This window comes from Pongo abelii, chromosome 11, assembly GCF_028885655.2.
Source record: "Pongo abelii isolate AG06213 chromosome 11, NHGRI_mPonAbe1-v2.0_pri, whole genome shotgun sequence".
NCBI lineage: Eukaryota > Metazoa > Chordata > Mammalia > Primates > Hominidae > Pongo > Pongo abelii.
This window is the reverse complement of record NC_071996.2, coordinates 35,256,131-35,279,489: the sequence shown is the minus strand read 5'-3', so window position 1 is coordinate 35,279,489 and position 23,359 is coordinate 35,256,131. Positions and strand designations below refer to the sequence as shown.

The 23,359-nt window shown below is 39.3% G+C and overlaps 1 protein-coding gene across 24 annotated transcripts in view; it reads left to right on the top strand.

The window, feature by feature from the left end:
* Positions 1 to 23,359, top strand: part of NCKAP5 (NCK associated protein 5) — a 993,533-nt gene that overhangs the window by 658,876 nt on the left and 311,298 nt on the right. For 23 of the 24 annotated variants that reach the window (XM_054549292.2, XM_054549288.2, XM_054549290.2 and 20 more), the window contains one exon: positions 9,078 to 9,165. The exons of the other annotated variant lie outside the window; for it this stretch is intronic. In XM_054549292.2, coding sequence (XP_054405267.2) covers positions 9,078 to 9,165 — 88 coding nt within the window. The remainder of the gene's footprint in view (positions 1 to 9,077; positions 9,166 to 23,359) is intronic. 24 annotated transcript variants of the gene reach the window in all.

The window sequence follows — 23,359 nt, the reverse complement described above, 5'->3', positions numbered from 1 at the left end:
TTGAGGAAGGCAATGGAACTAGAATGAGAAACAGAAACTTAAAAGCAAATTATATGGGAGGCAATGCAAAATATGTTCTTCATTAAGGTAATTGTCCTATCCTCTCTTTCCCAGGTAGGAGAGCAGTGGGCTGTCTTGGCAGAGATTAGTCTGCCAGGAGCCTGACAGTGGTAAGTTAGGGATTGAATCTAGAACCTTTCCTCATTGAGGTAATGTTCTAAACACCATAGCTAATTAGCTGAGTTGAAGCATGTGGACATTCAACGTAACAAAAAGAACAGTTAGATATCTGGTTTGTTTTACGTCTGACCAGGGGACTTGCATCTTAGCTGCATGTGAAGACATAGCCCCTTCAGTCTTGCTGGCATTTCTCACTGTAACTACTTCTCTTTGACTAGTCACATGTATACATAGGTCTATGGGAAGTGAAAATGTAAAGATGCAGGGAATGAACAAGTGTAAAAAATCTATTAGGTTCAATCATTCACTCCACAAAGAATTTATCAAATATCTACCCAGTAACTAAGCTTTGCATAGTTCTTATGGATAGCATAAACAACAAAGAGGAGTCAGTGACCTCAAGAGGAGAGCTCAGAGTGTTAAGAAAACATGAAGGGAGGGTTTCCTTAGGGAAAGGACAGGTCAAGGCTTGGCTCTGTGTTTTCTGTGGCATTTGGGTGGAATGGAGAGTACCCAGTGGGCAGGACGTATATCTCTATGAATAGCTGGTTTTAAATGCTTCAACAGGTAAATAACAGTTGTTATAATGCACAGTAGTTTCCCCTTTTCCGAGGTTTCACTTTCTACAGTTTTAGTTACCTGAAGTTCAACCAGTTAAAAATTGATGAGGACCATACAGTAAGATATTTTGAGAGAGAGGGAGAGACCACATTTGCATAACTTTTATGACAGTGTGTTGTCATAATTATTCTATTTGATTATTAGTTATTACTGTTGATCTCTTACTGTGCCTAATTTGTACATTAAACTTTATCGTAGACATGCATGTATAGGAAAAGGAAAGTATATATAGGGCAGCTTTGTAGTATCCAGGGTTTTAGGCATTCACTGGGGGGATCTTGGAACATATCCCCCATGGCTAAGAAGACTACTGTATCACTGTGCATAAAGCCTGGATCTAGAAGAATTTTGATCTAATTGGGAGAAAAGATTGACTAATGCAAATACAGTCATCCCTCAGTTTCCATGGGGGATCGATTCCAGGACCCCTCCTCAGATACCAGAATCTGGGGATGCTCAGCTTTCTTATATAAAATGGCATAATACCATATTTTCATATAATCTACACACATCATCCTGTATACTTTGAATCATCTCAAGATTACTTTTAATACCTAATACGACGCCTACACTTCATTCATGTGGATTCAATGTAGTACTCAGTGCATGGCAAATTCAAGGTTTGCTTTTTGGAACTTTGTGCAGTTTTTTTTTCCTGAATATTTTCAGTCTACAATTGGTCAAATCCACAGATGCAGAACTCACAGATACAGAGGGCTTAACTGTACAGCATTTGCAAGTAACGAGAACCCATCAATCCAGATGTTACCACGTGGTAACAGTATAGCAGAAAATGTTGATACCCAGCCAAGTAAATGCCAGGGTGGTTTAAATATTTGAGTGAATGCTGATGTGGCACAGTAGAAAAAGATTACAAGTTTGGAGTCAAACAGTTCCAATACCAGCTCTACTATTACTGGGAGTATCATCTTGAATGAGTTCCTTATTCTCATGGAACCTCAATGTATGCATTTTTAAATAATTGAAATGAAATATTTTTGATGCATTTCAAAGTAAGTCTACTGTAATCCCAGCACTTTGGGAGGCTGAAACATGAAGCTCAGGAGTTCCAGGCCAGTCTGGGAAACATGGCAAAACCCTGTCTCTCCGAAAAATACAAAATTTAACCAGGCATTGATGGCTCATGCCTGTAGTTCCAGTTATCTGGAGGCTGAGGCTGGAAAATCACTTGAACCTGGGAAGCAAAGGTTGCAGTGAGTCAAGATTGCACCACTGCAACCTTCCAGCCTGGGTGACAGAGTGAGACCCTGTCTCAAAAAAAAAAAAAAAAGTAAGTCAAAGGCATATTCCCAAGGTGTACATATATATCAATAACTGGAGTTCCATATGTGTTTACAGTTCTCTTTTTTTGATAAAATTTACATACAATGAAATACATAAATCTTAAATGTAACATTGGCTGAATTCCAACAAATGCATATACCCTGTGCAGTCCAAATCCCTATAGAGTTACAGAACATTACTCTTATCCCAGTAAGTTCCTTTATATCCTTACCAGTCAATCCCTGCCACCACCCAAGGCAATTGCTATTCTTAAATTTTCCACCATAGATTAATTTTGCCTCTACTAGAATTTTGTATAAATGAAATCATACAGTATTTTGTCTTTTGTGTGTGGCTTCTTTAACTTAGCATAGTTTGTGAGATTCTTCAATGTTGCTGCATACATCAGTTATTCCTTTTGATTGCTGGTATATATTCCACTGTAGGAAATGCATAGGATAGTTGTATGTTGATGGACACCTGTTTTGGATTTTTAAAATTAAAACATTTAAAAATTTTAGAAATCCATCATAAGGGACTAGGGTTAGGATTTAAACTATGGTTTAGAACAAGAATTAATGCTAGTCATATTGTGGAGGTTCAAGGAACAGACTAGTTTGGTTATATACAAATAAATGAATTTTGTTTGTCTTGAACATCCTAAGTGAAGTATGCGTTGATATTTAACCCTACTACATAGGCATCCAATATGAGGGAGCTAGTATTTTATTGCAAGTATTCCTTCTTTTCCAGCCAATATGGGAAGTATGCTGGTCCTCTTTGTTGCCATTGGCTCTAGAAGATGAGCATTGTTCTCTACATGGGGCTGTGTTGTGTCAGGTTTCCTAGGGGGGAAGCCTAGGGTGAAGGAGGGATGCTTCAGGGACCCTATTCCCCCTGCCTCTTTCTAATTTAACTGCAGCCTCTTTCTTCCTGTCATTAAATGAAGTTCAGTCATGGTGGGACCCTTTCTTAAATCGACACAATTTCTCAAAGTGAGAAGACTGGGAGTCAAATACAGTGAAACAAGGAAAAGCAATTTGCAAGTTTCAGCAGCAGCTCTTGACAAACTTCATGGTATGGGGGAATCAAAGGGAATGTGGCGGTCACTTCTTGCAGCCTCTCACCTGACTAGAAGAGTATTAAGGAATATTGAATAATTTCATGGTTAATTTCATTATTAAGTTGGCATTTGATTAATCAGCAAGTAAACACGTTAAAATATTTTCTAAAAACAAAATTTAATTTGGTTCAGCCTTCAATTGAATGAACTCTATCAGTTATCAGTGTGAGTTGGGGAGAATAACTTCTTGAGTGGCTTCTTGTTTTCTGTTCTTTTCTATTTCTGTCAAAAATGAAGTTAGTCTCAATTGAATATCTGAATAGAGGGGTCAAAAAGAACAATTTGTTGTAATAATTGGATCAGTCCCTAGAGTGTCATTAATCAAAACAGAGGGCTAGATTTTGGGTTGGGGTTGGAGGGAAGGCATGTGAAAAAGCCCACAGTCATTTACATGTTGGAATAATCAGCTTCTAATGTCTCTTGGAGCCATATTTTCCAACACTGCTTTCATTATTGAATAAGTCCAGGTCTTCAAAGTCCAATCCATATTCTCTGATTACAAAGAAGGCCTTTGATTTTATCAAGTGTTGTCTTACCATGAAAGAGTTCAGAAAACCAGTGTGTTTTAACATTTTCTTTCAGAAGGATCTTCCTTTGGTGTCTAGACGGACCAGCTCTTGAGACACTGGAAACAGATCCAGTGACAAGTACCCCAGTGGTCCCCACTTTAAAAGGAGGTCAATGACAAAGGTAGTCCCCTGGGAACTGGGAGAGAATTTAGTTAAAATGGCTCACTAATCCTGCTCTTTGGTGCTTTTGAGTTGTTACTCTTCTCATGCATTAGTTTTAATATGTGATTTCCCTAATTTTAACTTAGTGCCCTTCTTAAGCAAGGTTTTTGCTTCTCCCAGAGGAAACACTATAATAAGAATTTATTGATTACATAATGTGTACCTTAAAAAATGGAATCTATTTTAATAAAATGAAATGCCTGCATTTATACCTAATGTTACCTGAGACATACTGTTTGCATATGTATTTAGTTTGTTTCCTCTGGCTGTCCTAGGAGTTAGCTGTTTAAAAATAGTTCACTTGATGTATGTTAGAATTTATTACAACTCATTAAGTATAATTTTGGTTTCTATATTTTTAGTTATGGCAGCTACTTGACCAATATTTAGGAGAAAAAGGGGTCTTAGTTTCAGGTGGGGGAAGGAGATGGAGAGCTAGAAGACATGAATTAAGGTGAGTGTTTAAGAATAAATTGCAACCAGCTATTTAATAAACAAACAAACAAAACACACAAAACTCTGCCCAAGCCTGAACCAGAGGGAGAGGGAGGAATTGGCTTATTTCTTAATCATATTGGGGAGACAGATGGTGGAACTGTAATATGTGCTGGCTAGTAATGCAAACTTTCATTCATTAGCTGTCGAAATAATAAAATGAAGCAAAATGTAATTGGGCATCAAACAACAATGGATGATGCTTTAGTCTTTGATTTTTGGGAAAATAGAGAAGTTTGTTAAATGAGAACTTTTAAAAAAAGGTGTCAGCAGGGAGTAAATAATGGCATATTTTTATCAGGTTTAAAACATTTTCTCTGTGACATGATTCATAGAGGTTATAAAAACATAGGACAACTTGATTTTTTACCAAGGGTTAGGATGGGGCCCTGTGATTCTGTTCCAAGACGTAGGTGGGAAATGTAATTGGTTTTGATTAATCATAAAGTAGTGCCAGAAAAGTGTTTACCATATTACTAAAGGTTCTGAACTGCTCAAGATTGTTTTAACAATTTCCTGTCCACCCCCACTTTTTCCTATTTTTTAAGTATAAAGCCAAGAAAAATGGGGGAAAGGTGAATAGATATTTTTCTTTTTGATCCAGCAACTTGTGTCTATAGCTTGTAATTTTACAGAAGAGATAATTTAGCAAGATATGCATTGAGACAGGATTGTGTTTTAACTTAGTAGAAAATAATATGATTTCATTTTAACCGAGTTCTAACTATTTGGCCACTTTTAAGTCAGATGTTTAAAAATGAATGCAATAAGGATTAAAAGAAGACATCCAACTTCTGTGCTAAGGTGGGAAGAAAGTAGACTAATATTTAGAAAACCAGGATACCAGGCCTTTATCTGCCAGGAACAAGCTGAGTGATCTTGGGCAAGTCTTAGGACCACTGTCATTACTTCCTTGTTTATGATAGTTCGGCAAACATGATGGAAAATCTGATACCACTCAAGAGCTTGTTACATAAAATGAAATCAAGTATTAGCAATCGGTTCTGATCACTTATTATTTCAGAATTTGTGACTTCTTTGCACTGATTTTTTTTTTTTCCACATAAGCTTAGTTTTTCTCATGCTCTCCCCGGGTCAGAAATGGTATTGTTGCCTTCTTGGGTTCATCAACCAAAGTTGTTCGCCAAGGTAACTCCTAGTTAGGAGTTAAGACTCTTATTCATTTAAAACCATTTTCCTGAATATCAATAAGGTCAAGTAGAAAGAGGCTGCTGTATTTAGAGTCAGTAAAAATGATTTCATGCAAACTCCCTATCCAACTAACCATGATCTCTTAAGCAAACCATCTAACCTTTCTGTACCTTAGGTTTCTCATCTACCAAATAGATAGAATGATTTTTTAAAAGCAAATTATAATGATGAACAGATGAGACAGTTCTTTGACAAGTTAAAAGTACTATTAAATTGAGTTATTATTAATAACATAAGATTTGTGAAAATATAGGGAACAGCTTCTGCTGTCTCAGCTGGATACATGCAGAGGTGGCTTGTATAAATGTGTGGTCACAAATCATTTTTAGAGTACTCATAACCAGCGCCCACCATCTTCCTGAAAACCCAAATGAGTCCTTGTGCCATCCTCTGTAAAGGCGGAATTTCTCCAATTAATAGTCTAGGTCTGGCCTGTCCCAGTTGTCTGCAATTTCTTCACTCTGCTGCTGAGTAGTTACGTGCCATATTAGAAAGGTGGCATTTTGAACTGTCCTATCCTGCTTACTGCAATGGGCTTCCCACATCAGCGGATTCACTTGTCTCCTAGAGCCCTTAATTTGTCATACGAGAAGCCCTTAGTAAGAGGGAGAAGCTGGATCAGCCTGCTTTTCTTCACAGTTCTCTTCAACCAGTGTCATACTGAGTCACTAAAATACATGCTTCAAGATGGGCCTGGAAAAGATAACCAGTTCAGGTTCTGGACAGAGAGCATCGTGTTCAGGGCATTGAGTTCAGGCTTCTTGCTCCCAGAGTTTGGGTCTATGAATCTTCATGGTGGGCCCCAATGACAAGGTCATCCAGACACAGTCTGAACATACAGGGTGAGCATCTGGCATAGAGTAACTACTTCATACTTTAAAAAATGAATTAGCAAAGGATTCATATAATAATGTCTAGTGAGTATGTATTTTATCTACAATTGAGAGAGATACATTAGAAATACATGGCATAGTCCTATACCAAATGTTGTCATTTATTCCAGAAGATAAGACCTACATACACAAAATATTTGAGCATTAAAGTGAAGGATTTTTAAGTGATAGAGTAAATGGTTTGAAGTATAGGTCTATAAGAATTCAAAGAAGCAGGAGATCAATGAGGAGATATCTTAGGAAGTGAAACTTAAGGTAAATTTGAAAAGAGGGATGAAATACAGGAAGATGAAATGGAGGGGGCATTCTAAGAAGTATCACCAGCATAAGCAAATGTCTGGAAATGGGAATGGGTGTGTTTCCTTTACTCTTTACTTTGGGGTGATGGGGAATCACTGGAGGTACACATTTAAAACAAAACAAGATTATAACATGTAATATATATTATAATTTGTAGAAACACTTATACATGTGTATAAAGAGGTATGTGTAAAGATGTTGATTGTTTGAAATAACAAAAATTTTGAAGTAATTTAAATTTCATAAGTAGGGGAATGCTTAAGTAACTTACATTCTCAACATGACATACTAGGAAGCACATTCATGTGCCACATAATGATATTTGGTCAACTGTGGACTGGATGCAAAACTGTGGTCTCTTAAAACTATAATGGAGCTGAAAAATTCCTGTTGGCGGGTGACATCCTGATGACCCTGACCCTGCGTAGGCCTAGTCTAATGTGTTTGTTTGTGCCTTAGTTTTTAATAAAATAATGTAAAAAAAAATTTTTTTTTTTTTTTGAGACAGAGTTTTGTTCTTGTCGCCCAGGCTGGAGTGCAGTGGCACGATCTCAGCTCACTGCAACCTCCGCCTCCCGGGTTCAAGCGATTCTTGTGCCTCAGCCTCTGGAGTAGCTGGATTACAGGCACCTGCCACCACACCCGGCTAATTTTTGTATTTTTAGTAAAGACGGGGTTTCATCATGTTGGCCAGGCTGCTCTTGAACTCCTGACCTCAGGTGATCCACCCACGTCAGCCTCCCAAAGTGTTGGGATTATAGGGGTGACCCACCGTGCCCAGCCAAAAGTGTTTTTTGTTTGTTTGTTTGTTTGTTTGTTTTCAGATAGAGTCTCTGTCGCCCAGGCTAGAGTGCGGTGGTGTGTGTGATCCTGGCTCACTGCAACCTCTGCCTTCCAGGTTCAAGCGATTCTCCTGTCTCAGCCTCCCGAGTAGCTGGGATTATAAGAGTTTGCCACCACACCCAGCTAATTTTTGTATTTTTAGTGGAGATGGGGTTTCACCATATTGGTCAGGCTAGTTTCAAACTCCTGACCTCAGGTGAGCCACCCACCTCAGCCTCCCAAAGTGCTGAGATTACAGGCATGAGCCACCGTGCCCAGCCAAAAAAATGTTTTTTAAAACAATTTTTAAAAAGCTTATATACTAAGGACATACAGAAAATATTTTTATATAACTTATACATGTTTATGTTTTAAGATAAATGTCATTACAAGTGTCAACGAGTTTTTTAAAAATTTAAAAGTTTATAAAGTAAAAATTATAGTAAGCTAAAGTTTATTATTAAAGAAAGAAAAATATTTTTTATAAATTTAGTGCAGTGTAAGTTTGCAGTGTTTAGAGTATACAGTGTTCATAGTATACAGTAGTGTCCTGGCCTTCACATTCACTCACTCCTCACTCACTGACTCACCCAGAGCAACTTCCAGTCCTGTGAGCTCCATTCGTGGCAAGTGGCCTATACAGGTGCACCATTTTAAGTCTTTTATATGGTATTTTTCCTGTACCTTTTCTATATTTAGGTATGTTTAGATACACAAATATTATTGTTTTATAGTTTTTCTACAGTGCTCAGGACATTAACATGTTATACAGGTTTGTAGCCTAGGAGCAATAGGTAATACCATATAGCCTAGTTGTGTAGTAGGCTATCCCATCTGGGTTTATATAAGTACACTCTATGCAGTTTGCAAAATGACAAAATCACCTAATGATGCATTTCAACATTTCTCAGAACATATTCCTGTTATGAAGCAATGCATGACTGTAGTTGAGAAGAATGAAGTAAATCTTTACGTGCTGTCATAGAAAGACCATCACAGAAAGACCTGACAGTAGATTAATGGGAAGAATGCATTCCTACAATATGTGTTAACTTTGAAAATTGGTGTTTAAAAATCAAAGTGGTTTTTTAGGAAGATTGATGTAGTGATACTCTATCAAATTAAAAAGAAGTGATTGGAAATGAAGAGGGATATTGGGAGATAGGTGCATGAGTTTAGATGTCCAAGAACAAAGAAGGGGACCTGAATGGTAGAGAAAGAGAATGTAGAAGCATCCCAAAGAATGGCTGCAAAAGACTTCATGACAGATAATTAATAGAAGATGAAATAGAGAGAAAAGAGATTTCCAGGTTGAAGCTTGGGAAATACGCATAAAAGAGTGATATCTACAACTTGAATGGATCCGTGTTAATTAGAAACCTTCTTTAAGAAATTCTTAATATTTTTGTTTCTCAGGATGGAAGAAACAGTACGAAATCTATTGCAGAGTCAAGGATCTCCAGAGCAGAAAAAAGAAGAAACTGTTAATATAATGGTCTATCAGGTACACCATGTTTATTATTCTTGGCTGGGTACTGGTCTGCTTGTTTTTCTTGTATTTCTCTAGGTTTGTCCTCTCTAACCCAGAGATAAATAAAAGGTATGTTCCAGACCCCAGTGCTAAGAGCCACCTAGTCACCTCTGTTTTGAGGAATCATACATGTTTATTCAATTCATTCATTTCATAAACTCCTACTGTGAAACAGAGTGTAGATTTGATTCTAGGAAGATGCAAAAAATAAGTTTGTGGTGAATAAGAGAGACTTGTATAAACATTGCAGTACTCTGAGGCCAGGACTAAAAGAGAGGTGTGTACAACATTCTCTGGGAGCACAGGAGAGAGAATGCCTCATCCTGGCTGAGGAGGTGAGGAATAAATACTTGCCAGAGGTGTGACATTTAAGGTGGGCCTGTGGAGTAGAGAACTCCATGAAGGGCATTCCAGGTAGAAGGGACACCTAGGTAAAGCTGCAGTGGTGTGAATCTTCAAAGCAGGCTTGTGGAGAATAAGCACCTGCAGATAATTAAGTAATGACCTGGAAATAAAAAGTTACAGTGAGACTGAGAGTACAGGGAAGAGCTGGATGGGGTCTGGGGTGTATGCAGTCCTCCTGGGTCTGGCCTTGCACCTCAGGCAACAAGGAGTCTAAAGAGGTCCAAAGAGAGTAAGCAGTCAGTGAAATAACAGGTCTTTGTCTTCTTCTGATAGCCCTTATCCCACTGTCCTTTAACACCAGCAAAGCTGCCAGGCCAGGAAGCAGGACATCTAATCTGAGTATGGTCCAGGTTGCCTATACAGATGAGAAGGCTGTGGTATGGTGGAAAAGGGAAATACAATAGAAACAGCACAGACACTGTATATAGATAAATTTAGGACTTCTACTGAAAATCACTTCAAATCACAAATAGAGACCCAGCATCAACTGCACAACTATGTATGAAAAGCTTTAAAAGGCAAGGACATTGGTGGAAATGTGAGGTCATCACTGGGCAGCCCTAGGTTTTTGCTGGCTAAAAACAAGTGGGTTTGAGAAAGCAAGCATAGGAACCCAGCTGATTAGCATAATGTGGCATTAGCTTACCTGAATTTGTGGGCTCTGCAACCGAACTGGTTGTGAAAAGGGATTGGGAGGAACATGTTAATACAAGTAAAAGTATCAAAGTAAGTTAAGAAATCTGGCCATAGTTAACCTTAAGAGGCTGCATCCTAAATTGTTGACTCTTGAAATCTACACAGGGCTACTTCAAGAAGGTAGTAAGAATTCTTTCCCATGTGCAGTGAAGATAATGCAAAGAGTTGACTTAAGCTACCTCAGAAGAAATTACAGTTAGCTTCATAGAGACAGTGGAAAAACCACTAAGATCAATTTCTAGGGAAAGGGCTTAGATTCTTCTTGAGAGGGCGGTCTTGACAAAGGGAATGCATGCTCAGTGTTTCCTGATATGTGGCCACCTAAAGAGAGGGAAAAAAATTTCAGTCCTCCTAGCTCTGAATTCTTCGTAGATATTGTATCTGCTTTGGTACAAAGTTGAGGTGTAAGTACAAAATGGGACTCAATTCTGCATTGAATGGTTCGATGCAGCCTCAAAGGGTCATATGAATCTGTGAAGTAAATTATTTGTTCCCTATCACACGTAACACCTGGCTTCATTGAAACTAAATAATCAGGCATCACTCTTGGGGTATATCTGATTTCTTCATGGTGGATCTCTTTCATTCAGATTCATATTTTCTTTTGCTTATTCTCTTCTGAGCTCTTAAACAGTTATTAGCCAAATCTGTGGTGTAGACACTTAACATCGTCAGCAGCATTCATGTTGCAAAACTGGAAGCTGCTTAGAAAAACAGATATGCTTTAAGAAATGTGTTTTAAAACTATTACCTCTCCATAACCCAGTCTATTCATTTTGGGAAATGAACTCTTCCCTTTAGGGAGAAGACCGTCATTAACTTGAATTAATGTCACATGATAGGGATGTTTCAGTCATTCCTTTAATTGGCCTCAGGCTCCTTATCTATAAAATGGGAGAGGGAGGTGGGTTACATGAACTGTAAAGGTCACTGTGCATTTAACAAACACTTACTGAACTTCTCATGTGCACTAGGGACAGCCTTGTGCCCTGGGCATTCAAGAAACGAGAAAAGAGAGAAGGGCAGGTGATGCTGGGTGGTGCCAAGTCCCAGGGAGACCCCTTCATCTCACAAATTCTATTATTCTAAATAAGGCTAATAGCAGCAAAATAGTTTATGCAAGATGTATGCGTGGTGATACTAGTGGAGCACATAGTTAACACCTCCCTGCGGCCAAATTCTGCGTTTCAGGCAAGAGCTGGGAAATTTATTGCTTCGTAATATGGGGTGTCATTAGCACACCTGTCTCAGATTTTCTAACTTGCAAGATTTCTCTGAAAGGAGCCAGAGGGCCATGTGAAGCTTAGGCCCCTGGGAAAGCTGGAGTTACTTTCATTTTCCACTGTGGTGGCAATGTTTGTTCTGAGTCTTTTATCATTGAGCTAATATAATAATAGCAGAGTAATAGCTTTCTGTGTTCCAGGCCCCTGCTAATTGCTTTGCATGCATTAAAAGTAGTCATATTTTGTTCAGGGGGTATGTTCCCAAAGACCTTTCATAATTTGTTGCTTGTGTAATTTATAGCTTGCATAATTCAACATGGATTCTTTCAAAGGACAATGGGTGTTTTCTGTTCAGCAACTGAGACGGTCCCACCATGTGGTAATCAGAGGTTTACAGTTTACCAGCTTTGCCATTCCTGACCTTTTTTTAATTGGGGAATTTGCATGATTTCAAGTTTTGTGCATGAAGTGACATTAATAACATTTTCATGTGACCACAATTTCAAATTTACCTAGTTCAGAGCCGCATCAAATATGACTAGACTGTAGCTCATTCAGTCTCCACAAGAATTTTGTGCAGGAGGTGCTGTCACTATCCCTATCTTACAGATGTGGACATAGGCTCAGAGAGGCGAGTGCTTGCCTGAGGATGTACAACCAAGAAGTAGCCTAGAAGGGTTTTGAACCCTGGTCAGTCTGATTCCACAGCATTGGCTCTTATGCTGAGGACTTCCAGAGAGTTTACACGATAGGCCCCAAGTTAAATGACAGGTCTGCTTATTATCTATGCTGAGACCTGAACCTGGGCCTTTCCGCTTTCTATCTAGAGCTCTTTCCATTAATTCCTCTATTCATTTCCTCACTCATTCATTCAAATGCCAGTTATTCATGTACTTTCTTATCTAAGTGTATTAGTTTCCTATTGCTGCTGTAACAAACTTGGTGGCTTAACACAATTCATTCTCTTATAATTCTGAAAGTCAAAAGTCCAAAATAACAGTATTGGTCAGGCTGCATTCTTTCTGGAGGCCTCCAGGGAAAATTGCTTCTTTGCTTTTTCCAGAATCTAGCATTCCTTAGCTTGTGGCCCTTGCCTCTATCTTTCCAGTCCATCTCTCCAACCTCTGATTTCATCATCACATCTCATTTTCCTCTCTAGGGTCCCTCTTATAAGGACCCTGTGATGATATGGAGCCCAACTGGATAATTCAGGATAATTTCCTCATCTTGAGATCTGAAGTTGATCAAATCTGCAAAAGTCCCTTTTGCAACATAAGGTAACATGTGCTCTCAGATTTCAGGGACTGGGATGTGGACATGTTTTGAGGATAGGTATTATTCTGTCACACTAAGTAGCACATGTTAACTTAACAGGCTGGAAGTATCCAGAAGATATTGGTCTAAGTACCAGAGAGGCAAAGATGCCTGACACAGGTCTTTTCCTGAAATGCTCAGTTTATAGGATGCTGGGGAGTAGGAAAGGTAGGTAGATAATCATATATATTCAACAACATAATAGAAGCCAAAATAGAAGCTTGCACACATTCTGAGGGCACAAAGGAATGTGTCATGAAACCCACTGTTCTCCCTGGAGACTCTGCTTCCTAACTGAGGCTTATTTTTAATAATCCACTTCTCTTTTAGTCTCTTTTGTCTCTTGAGATGGACATGAGAGTCATGAGTTCCACGGCCTGCCTTTCTCAGAGCATCTTGTGTTCCCAGTATTCTGGGACCATGTCTCATTGTCAGGGCACATATGCTTGGTGCTTTACAGTTTGCAAAGCACTTATGGAACATGGATCTCAATGCTTGGTGCTTTACAGTTTGCAAAGCACTTACACAACATGGATCTTATTTCTTTCTTCCAATAGCCACTAAAAGAGATATTTTCAGGCTCATTTTATGACAAAGCTCGTAGAGGTCTCAAATCATCAGGGACTGGGATGTGGGTATCTTTTGAGGATGAACTCACAAATGCCAAGTGGTAGAACTAGAAATTAATCACAGATTTTCCATATGAAATTAAACTGAGCAGTTATCTGTGGAATATTTTGATGGTGTGGTGGAAAGTAGGCACAGTTTAAAATCTCAGGTCACAAAGTCACTGTCTCAAAATATTTTAAAAATCCAATAATAAAGTAAACTGAGATACATTAACAAGCTATAAAATGTTCAATACTCATTTCCCCTGAGGAAGTGACAAGCATATGAGTCATAGAAATATTGTCACATGTGCAGGGAAGGTGACATATGCCCCTAGGATAGACTCATTTCATCAGGGAGAAAGGAAGACCTGAAAAGATTAACTTTAGGGAGCTCAAGGAAAGAAAAGCACCTCCCGGGTCCCCACTGCTTTGTCTTTCCAGCTCATTCTCTCTAGGTGTTTTAGGATTTCATACATGTCATGTTTCATATTTGTGTCACTCACACCACCATTTCATTTAATAAATTAGGGAACTTATGTTAGAAAAAAATTACAATTAGACATGAAAGGGGGCAATTAAGCGTAAAGAAAATAGAGCAACCCATTGGAGAGGGGCGTCATTCCATCACATTCATCTGCCAAAATATTTAAACACGGACAGCCTGAGTAAGATGCAAATAGTCACAGAACTAATGAAGGGTTACCCCCTTTACAGGGTTCCTATGTCCATAGCTACCTTCTGCACTTCTTCATTGTAGCTGCCATGCTTCCTCTTGTTCCTACTTTTCTGTATGGAATATGAATTGAATCACATTAGCTAACTCATTTAGAAAGAAGGTGAATGGACAAGTGGAAACAGTAACTGGGGGGAAAAGGACCCAACTATGGATACAGCTTCTGCCACTGCCAAGACTTATGGCCTCAGACGGTCACCTAAAGTCTCTGGGTTCTTTGTTTTTCATATTTTAAAAGAAGGGAATTTAGAGTCACCAATTAATGTAAATAGCTAAAGTAGGCCAGATATGAGAAAAATCAAGTACCCTCTAGGGGATTACATTCCATTTTTTCACTTTTGATAAAGAAATAAATACAGAGCACTTTTTTCATTTTTTTTTTTTTACCAGGCGAAAGCCTTGCTTTTGAAAGCCATGCCATAGCAACCCACACCTGATTTAATGCCAGAGAAACAGGAAGGACTGGTGGGGCCTATGGCAGGCTGGAGAGCCTCTGTCTGCCCTAAGGGAAGCAGCCACAGCTCAGTGGCAGCAGATTCAGACAACCCAGAAACAAACCAGTGCAGAAAGATGTCCACATGTTTCAAGAAGATACAATTTCAAGTTTTATGGGAAATCTCTTAGTCTGTAAGTGATGGCTTTTTTTTTTTTTTTTTTTTGAGACAAAGTCTTGCTCTGTCGCCACGCTGTAGTGCAGTGGCGCCATCTCAGCTCACTGCAACCTCCGCCTCCTGGGTTCAAGCAATTCCCCTGCCTCAGCCTCCCCAGTAGCTGGGCCTACAGTCGTGTGCCACCACGCTCGGCTAATTTTTTATATTTAAGTGTAGAGACGGGTTTTACCATGTTGGCTGTGATGGTCTCAATCTTCTGACCTCGTGATCTGCCCGCCTCGGCCTCCCAAAGTGCTGAGATTACATATGTAGAATGATTGAAACATGTGCTAAACCAAGCGAAACCCTTAGAACAGAATGATAATTTCAAGGGTTTCCTCTTGCTCTTAGAATGCTGGGATTTTGGCACTACTCTTCCCAATGCTATAAGGCCTGGACTATATGAGGTATAGCATAGACCACTTATCTGACCTAATTAATACTATCCAACACTTACTGAGCACCTGCAGTGTACTGTGCACTATGCTGATCATTCTACAGGTAAGAACTCACTGAATTTTCATAAAACGCTTTGAAAGAGTTACTGTAATTTCACCTATTTTACAGAAGAGGAAACTGAGGCACAGAGAAATTAAATAGCTGGCCCAAAGTTACACATTACCAATGTTAGGTCACTCGAGATCCTTTGCACCCTTTTAATTAGCTGGGTAGACTGCCATAAAAATGGAGGGCTTGGTGAGTCATTGCCCCAGTGGAGAGCATAGAGAGGTAAGTATAGTGATCAGCAAAATTTCAGTGATGTCCAAGTTTTTGGTTCTCTCTACCTCTTTATCCCACCTTCTTAAAGAGCCCTGAGCTGTTGTGTTTTCTGGGCCCAGCTCTATTCTTTCCAAAGATGGTCTTTGTTCAGTCATTGATCCCTTAGTCTGCATCTACAGCAATGTAGTATGATTCCAAGTTATTTCCATTTAAAGTGATCTAATTGAACATCATAATTACTTTTTTCCTTAAATAATTCTTTAAACATACTCTTAGATGTAATTAAGCATGGGGAAAGAGACCCTTTTCCAGTTATCCCTAAGTTTATCAATCATGAAATATATATCCAGTTCCTTTTATGGTATGTGGAAAGCACGTGACATGGCCTGAGACCTTCCTCACTGAAGCCCAGGACTTGCCTGGCAGAGATATTATTCCACAGACTATAATTCTTATCAGAGGTGGCAGGAAATTTTTGACTTTGAACTTTACGTTTGTTGTGCCAGACCCCTATTGACTTCAGTAGGGATAGCACCATGTTTGAGAAGCCAAAGAAGACACCCAGAGCCAATGGAGGAGACACAGGGTTTATTGAGGGAACTTACACACAGGGTGGTCCAGTGGCTGCAGGCTGGACAAGAGAACCACAACTGCTTGCAAAAAGCGTGCAGTTTATATAGCATTTTCATTTACCACCCTCCCCCTAGCAACCTCCACCTGGCAACTTTCATCTAACCCAAAACAGAGGGCCTCGATCACCTGTCCAGCCTGCGTTCGAGGATAGGTCATGGGTTCTGATGTTCCTCATTGATAAGGAATGAATCCCTGGATTGTCCACTCCTGGATTCATAAGCTTGGAACTCCAAACACATATTCCTCTTACATCCTAGGGTCATTCTCAGGGTATGCTTAAGTTATTGCTGTCAGATATGTCTGCCATACAACTTCCTTCTTTCCTTGTAATGATTTAAGTATACTTTAAGCAAACCCCAAAATTTAAATACACTGGAGAGAAAAGTTAGGGTTGAAAAATTATATTATTAAACTATCAATTATAAAAGATATCTTTTTTAAAAGAAAACTCCTTTAAATAGCAATATCTTTAGTATAAAATGTAAATTTGCCAAATTTCTAACATAATAGATTTTATTTTCATGAACATGTGTACACACAAGACAAAATTGAAGTGTTTGTGGTTTTCAAGAACTGGAAAGTTCCTGACTAGTTCATCTCAGCCCTGACTGAGTATCAGAATCACCTGAGGGACTTGCAACAGAATCTGCTATATGGGCATCTCCTTAAATCTACTGAGTTCAAGTGATGCGGGCTGGTACTCTGCTTGGTTTTGTTGTTTCCAGGATTGACAGATCACTTTGATTCCTCTTGTCCATAGATCTGTGCTAGGAACCAGTGAGGTACATCAACACCCATTCATTTCATCATAACCTCTTCCCTCATTTTGAAAAGGTTAAAATAGAGTTGAAGTGAAGTTCACAGCCCAAAGTCTCACTCCAGCACATGCTATATTCATCTATACTGATTTTTACACACACAACACCTGCTTCAGTAAGTACCCTGGAAGTTAATCAGCAAAGAGAAGTGAACCCTTAAGAGAGCTCGATTGTAATTTACAGAAGTTCTTTAGAAAGTGCTTCCTTTCTTTTTCTTTCCTTTTTTTTTTTTTAGCCTTAACAAAATGTGGTAAACAACTGTAAATATGTAGATCAGCAGTGAGTGAGTACATTGAGTGACTGAGTGCACACCGGTTGGGAAAAGAAATCTAAAATTCTGTTTGTTGATAGAGCGGCTAAGTCTTTGCACAGTTATTTATAACATTTTAATACACAATAGGTTTATGAAGTATTTTTATTGAGAGCTTTTATTTATGCCTGTGGCCTATAATCTTGAGAAGTCTCAAGGGTTTTTGATTCTGCTTTAAGCAATTGGTCTTTTCTATGAATTGTTATGAACTTCGAATAGCTGCTGAAGTGGGTGATGGTGGTAATGGGAGTATTTTTATTGTATGTTAAGATTTAAAGGGCTGAAACTGTTCCTTGAGGAAGCAGATTTCTTTCTTCCTCTTTTGTTTTAAGTGGCATCCACTCTTCGTATAATAAGTTCAGATACAGAAGGCGGAATTTCTCATAACCAAAGTGTGTGCTTAGATTCAGGTCAGTCAAAAATAATGTCTTTCAAACAAGATGAATCTTCCTTTTCTCTTTGAAATTATTCTATAAGGTGATTTTTTTTTATTTTACATCCTACAGAAATATTTCCCAGATATTCAGAAGTTTTCAAAACAGTTTCATTTGAGAGCACCTGCTGGCTGGCACATTAACTAAAGAGTATTTGTCTCATACATCCAAAGTCATGTTAAATACTTTGAAAGGAATAGAAGAGTTTTAAATAACATCACTAAGAATTTAAATAGATATGTACATTCTTCTCCGGAATTTAAAATCCCTGGTTTAATGGGTTCTGACTCTACTTTCTTGTTCTCAATTTCTACCTAAATTCTGTGCTCAGACACGAATACTTTTCCTATTAGACGTTTTGACCCTGAACTGAGTTCTTACCAAGTGAAAGCAGAATATGGTCTCTCTGTTAAAACAAATATAACCTGTGAATAAAATGGTGCCCTGGAAAAGCATCTTCTCTTACTACTGGTGAGCTGGTTATTGCCAATGTATGTGACCACTGTTTCCCCAGCTCATCTCAGCAGACAGCCAGCCTTTATTTTGAATACCCAATATTGTTTCAGGTCAGGAGGTTCTGTGGCTACCATCCAAAAGATGTTGCCCTTTAGTAAGTGTGCAGCTTGAGCAAGTACTTGGGGCATTCCAGATCATTAACCAGGCATATCAGTTATTTCCTGGTCTAAGAAACAAATGAATTTGAACAGAGCAAAATCACGATGATATCAGTCCTTGAACTTTGACCTTACTTTTATTCACTTGAGGCTAAAAAACTGTATTTTCTTTTTTTAGAACTTGGCTTATTAATGCTTTGTGAAATGGAGAGAAAATAGGCTGTGACAGAAAATGTAGTTTTGGAATGAGGAAATAGTTAAGAAAGAAGTGGAAGGGGCCTGCTGGAAAAAAACATACACTTTCATTACTGAGATCTCTGCCATACGGTAACCTTTTAGCTATATTTTCCTTATTGATTTTGTCTGCACACTGAGCACAGCATGGCAATGAAGAGAAATTGCCGGGTGTGGGGTGAAAGGAAAATGCTCTGGCCAGGGGTCTGCTGTTGGCATTTAAGCCACTGCAAGATTCAGGTATTAATTGGCCTGACAGGCATATCTGAGGAGGCAGAACCACAACCTTTGTGGCTTAGAAGCTTGTTGCTGGGCCCTCTAGAGCAGTTTCTGGGTCTAGAAAGGTGGCCATCTTCCCCTTTACAGCATTCAGTTGTAAGACAAGGGATTGGGCTGTGATGGATTGGGGTTCACAACCCACCTGGGCCTCAACCCAGAACAATTCCATAGAGTCTCCGGCAGCTGAGACTGGGCCTTAGTACGGTTAAACATTTTCCCCAGGTGATGCAAATACCATTGCTATGATTGTGAGTATCAGTCAACTCCATGATCTTGAAGATCTTTTCTGGACAGCTCAACTCTATGAGGAGGGGCACAGGGAGAAGTTTCTTTTGTTAGAGAGAGAGAGGGTCTCACTATGTTGCTCTGGCTGGTCTCGAACTCTTGGGCTGAAGCACTCCTGCTGCCTCAGCCTCCAAAGTCACTGGGATTCCAGGTGTGAGCCACCATGCTTCGTTTTCCATAGAATATTCTTAAGGAAGTTTGACTTACAGGTCGTGGGAGAATGTGGATGCTCAATGGAAGTTCAAAGGGTGTTTCTTCTTCCACTAATAATTATTTGCTGTGGCCTGGGAGGGGAAGGGCTATCTAATCCTAAATCACTTAAGGCCTGTGCCAGCTGTGAAACTATCCAGAGGTGCCGCCTGCACAGGACTTTGTCAGCTCCTAGGCCCTGAAAGGGTGGAGATAGTAGAAAAGTCTATTGAAGTTGCCCCCCTCCTCCCGACTCCCATGTCAGTCTGTCAGCCATCCATTCAAACACAGAGGCAAACAATACTCAGTATTTCTTCTTTTCTCCATGCAATAGCTAGATTCACATAGGGAAGAAATAATCTGATGAAAGGGAAATTGTAGGCCATTTTTTAAATGAGTATCTCAATAGATGCAGAAAAAGCTTTCAATAATATCCCTCATGATTAACACAAAAACCCTGAATAAACTAGGCATTGAAGGAACATACCTCAACATAATAAGAGCCATCTATGACAGACCCATAGCCAACATCTCACTGAAAGAGCAAAAACTGGAAGCATCCCCTTGAGAACTGGAACAAGAAATGGATGCCCTCTCTCACTACTTCTATTCAACATAGTACTGGAAGTCCCTGCCAGAGCAATTAGGCAAGATAAAGAAATAAAAGGTATCCGAACAGGAAAAGAAGTCATCAAACTATCTCTCTTCACTGATTATATGCTTCTATACCTAGGAAACACTAAGCACTCTGCCAAAAGACTCCTGTAACTCATAAATGACTTCAGTAAAATTTCAGGATATGGAATCAATGTACAAAAATCAGTAGCATTTCTATACATCAGTAACAGTCAAGCTGAGAGCCAAATCAAGAATGCAATTCCATTTACAATGGCCATAAAATACCTAGGAATACACCTAACCAAGGAGACAGAAGATCTCCACAAAGAGAACTACAAAACACTGCTGAAAGAAATCAGAGATGACACAAACAATTGGAAAGATATCTCATGCAAAGACATGGAGTCAACCTAGGTCCCTATCAATGGTGGTCTGGATAAAGAAGATGTTGTATATATACACCACAGAATACTACCCAGCCATAAAAAAGAAAGAAATCATGTTCCTTGCAGCAACATGGGTGCAGTTGGAAGCCATTATCCTACATTATCCTGTAACACAGGAACAGAAAACCAAATACCACATGTTGTCACTTATAAGAAGGAGCTAAACGATGGGTAATCATGGACATAGATGTGGCAACAAAAGATACTGGAGACTCCTATAGGGGAAAGGGAGGGAGGGGGCAAAGGTTGAAAAGCTGTAGTGTACTATGCTTGCTACCTAGGTGATGGAATCAGTCATACCCCTAACCTGAGCATCACGCAATATATCTAGGCAATAAATCTGCACATGTATCTCCTGGATCTAAAATAAAAGTTGAAATTATATTTTTTTAAAAGACTGCTATGAAGTCCCAGCAGTCCCTCACATCTTAAAGACCACATGTATAAGAGCTGCTGGCTGGGGAATTTGTGAAGAGGAATTTAAATGAGAAAAAGTTTCAGGGAGAGGCAGACCTGGAAATGAATCCTAGCTTTCTCCTTCAGTTGGTTTTGTCATTTTGGGCAACCTAATTAGCTGGAATTGCACTTTCCTCTTCTATGTAGTGGGTATAGTGAGGCTAAAGGGAAAGATTTCTGTTTTCCCAGTGGTTCCTTAGACATAATTTCATTTAACAATCAGAGATAATGTATGATAGAGTGCATAGCACATTTTAAGTATTCAATAAACAGTAGATATTATCATTATTATACAGCTAATCCCCCATCTACTTAACTGTTCTTTCCCTTCACATAGCCAAATTCTTCCTGCCTCACCTTACTGTACTTCTATGGCCAGTGCCACAGATGCCTTTTGTAAGCCCAAAGGTTTAGCATTGGAGAAAATCATGACGCTATGAGAAATGTGGACACCTCAGGAGTGCCAAACCCAGGGTCAGATTCCTAGGCAGGAGACGCCGTTTTGGTGCTGTCTTCTTCCACTGCACAATCTGTTGTTTCCATACTCCAGCTACCAGTATTTTTCACTTAGATATGTTTTTCTGAAATTTCCTCCGTAAAGCATCATTCCATAGCAAAAGAAATTAAGATGACAAATACTTCAGAGAGCATCATTCACATATTAGTGTGAACCAGTTAATCTGAGGGTTTGCTGTATCAACCCACCTCAGAAAATGGGAATTTAGGACATAGTATTGCAAGGGGAAGGAGACAGGAAAATAATTTCCCTAAAGTTATTTAGGAGCTTGTAATCCTCTACAGTGATTGAATAAGTCTGGGTGAAACCTTAGACTTATTCAATAGACTAATTCCTAACGGTTCCCTGGGTGAACCAGGGGAAAGAGCTGTTAGGAATTAGCATAGGGATACAGAAGTGAGGAAGAAAACAAGTAAATGCAAATTACAAATTATAACCCTCATTTTATGGCTTGTCACATGCCACATGCATGCAAAAGGAGAAAGAAACTGTGGATCCTCTCTGTCCTCCTTCCCTCATGTTCTCAGGATCCAGACCTGAGGCTGGTATGTCTTAAGTAAATGTTGAGGGCCTGGCCTGCTGTCTCAGGGCTGTTTGCTGCATGCCTTCTGTGGGATGCACCAAGTGTCAAACCAGGTTCAAAGGGGCTTTGGGAACAAGCCTGTTGAATTGGGGTTTATGATGGCTTATATTTTCACTTCATTTGTTTAAACGAAGAGCCAAGAATCTCATTCATGATGACTCTATTGTAACAAACAGCTCTCAAGTTCCAACTAACAACCTTTTTATTACAAAATGTACAGGTGCTTTTTTCTGTGTTTTATTTGGTAGGTTTCCCACCTCAGCCCCTAATAAATTTTGTTCCACATTAAATTAATAAATTAGCACAGGAAACTCATTTCTCCCCATTAAGGCCAAGCCTATCCCTTGTTCTGAATTAATAAGCTTCTGCTATAAGTGATCATCAGAATACAATTCCTTTCCTGCTACAACCTTTTTTATTGTACTTATAAAAATAATTTATAAACATACCCTTAAGATATAAAATAGGCTATATTTCTCTTGGGTCACTATATTTAATTATTCTAACCCTACTGTTATTGTATTTTTCTTTTCTGTGCATTTTTATTACCTTTTTTTTCTTCTGAGCTTTTGAACATCACCACTGGGGGACTGGTAGTGAAAATTGACACAGTAATAATAAATATGTGTTTTACAGTTTACAGGGTACTCTTGCAGCATCATCTCATTTGAACCTCACATTAACCTTTTGAAATAGAAAGGGTAGAAAGTGCAAGTTCACCTCTCTGGTGAAGAACCTGAGTTTGACACAGGCAGTTGACTTTCTCAGGTCATACAGTGAGTCAGGCTGGGAGTGGACTTGATCTTTTGATTCCAAGTCCCATGTCTTGCAAGCGTGGCATTAATTACTTTCTACACCAGTGACTCTCAAATTTGGCTGTGCCTTGGAATCATCCGGAGAGTTAAAAACAAAACAAAACAAAAAAATACTAATGTATTGGTTCCACCCTAAGGATCCTGATTTAATCAGTCTGGGGTGTGACCTGGGCATGAGGATTTTTTAAATTTCCACAGGCCTATTCTAATATGCAGCCTGGGTTAAGAACCATTGCGGCCGGGCGCAGTGGCTCACACCTGTAATCCCAGCACTTTGGGAGGCTGAGGCGGGCAGATTAGTTGGGTCCAGCAGTTCCAGACCAGCCTGGGCAACATGGTGAAACCCCGTCTCTACAAAAAAATATAAAAAATTAGCCAGGTGTGGTGGTACATGCCTGTAGTCCCAGCTACCTGGGAGGCTGAGGTGGGAGTATCACCTGAGCCTGGGAGGTCCAGGCTGGAGTGAGCCATGATGGCCCCACTGTACTGCAGTCTGGGTGACAGAGACCCTGTCTCAAAAAAAAAAAAAGAAAAAAAAAAAAAACATTGTACTGCAAGGCTTGGCTGATTTTTCTTGCTCACTA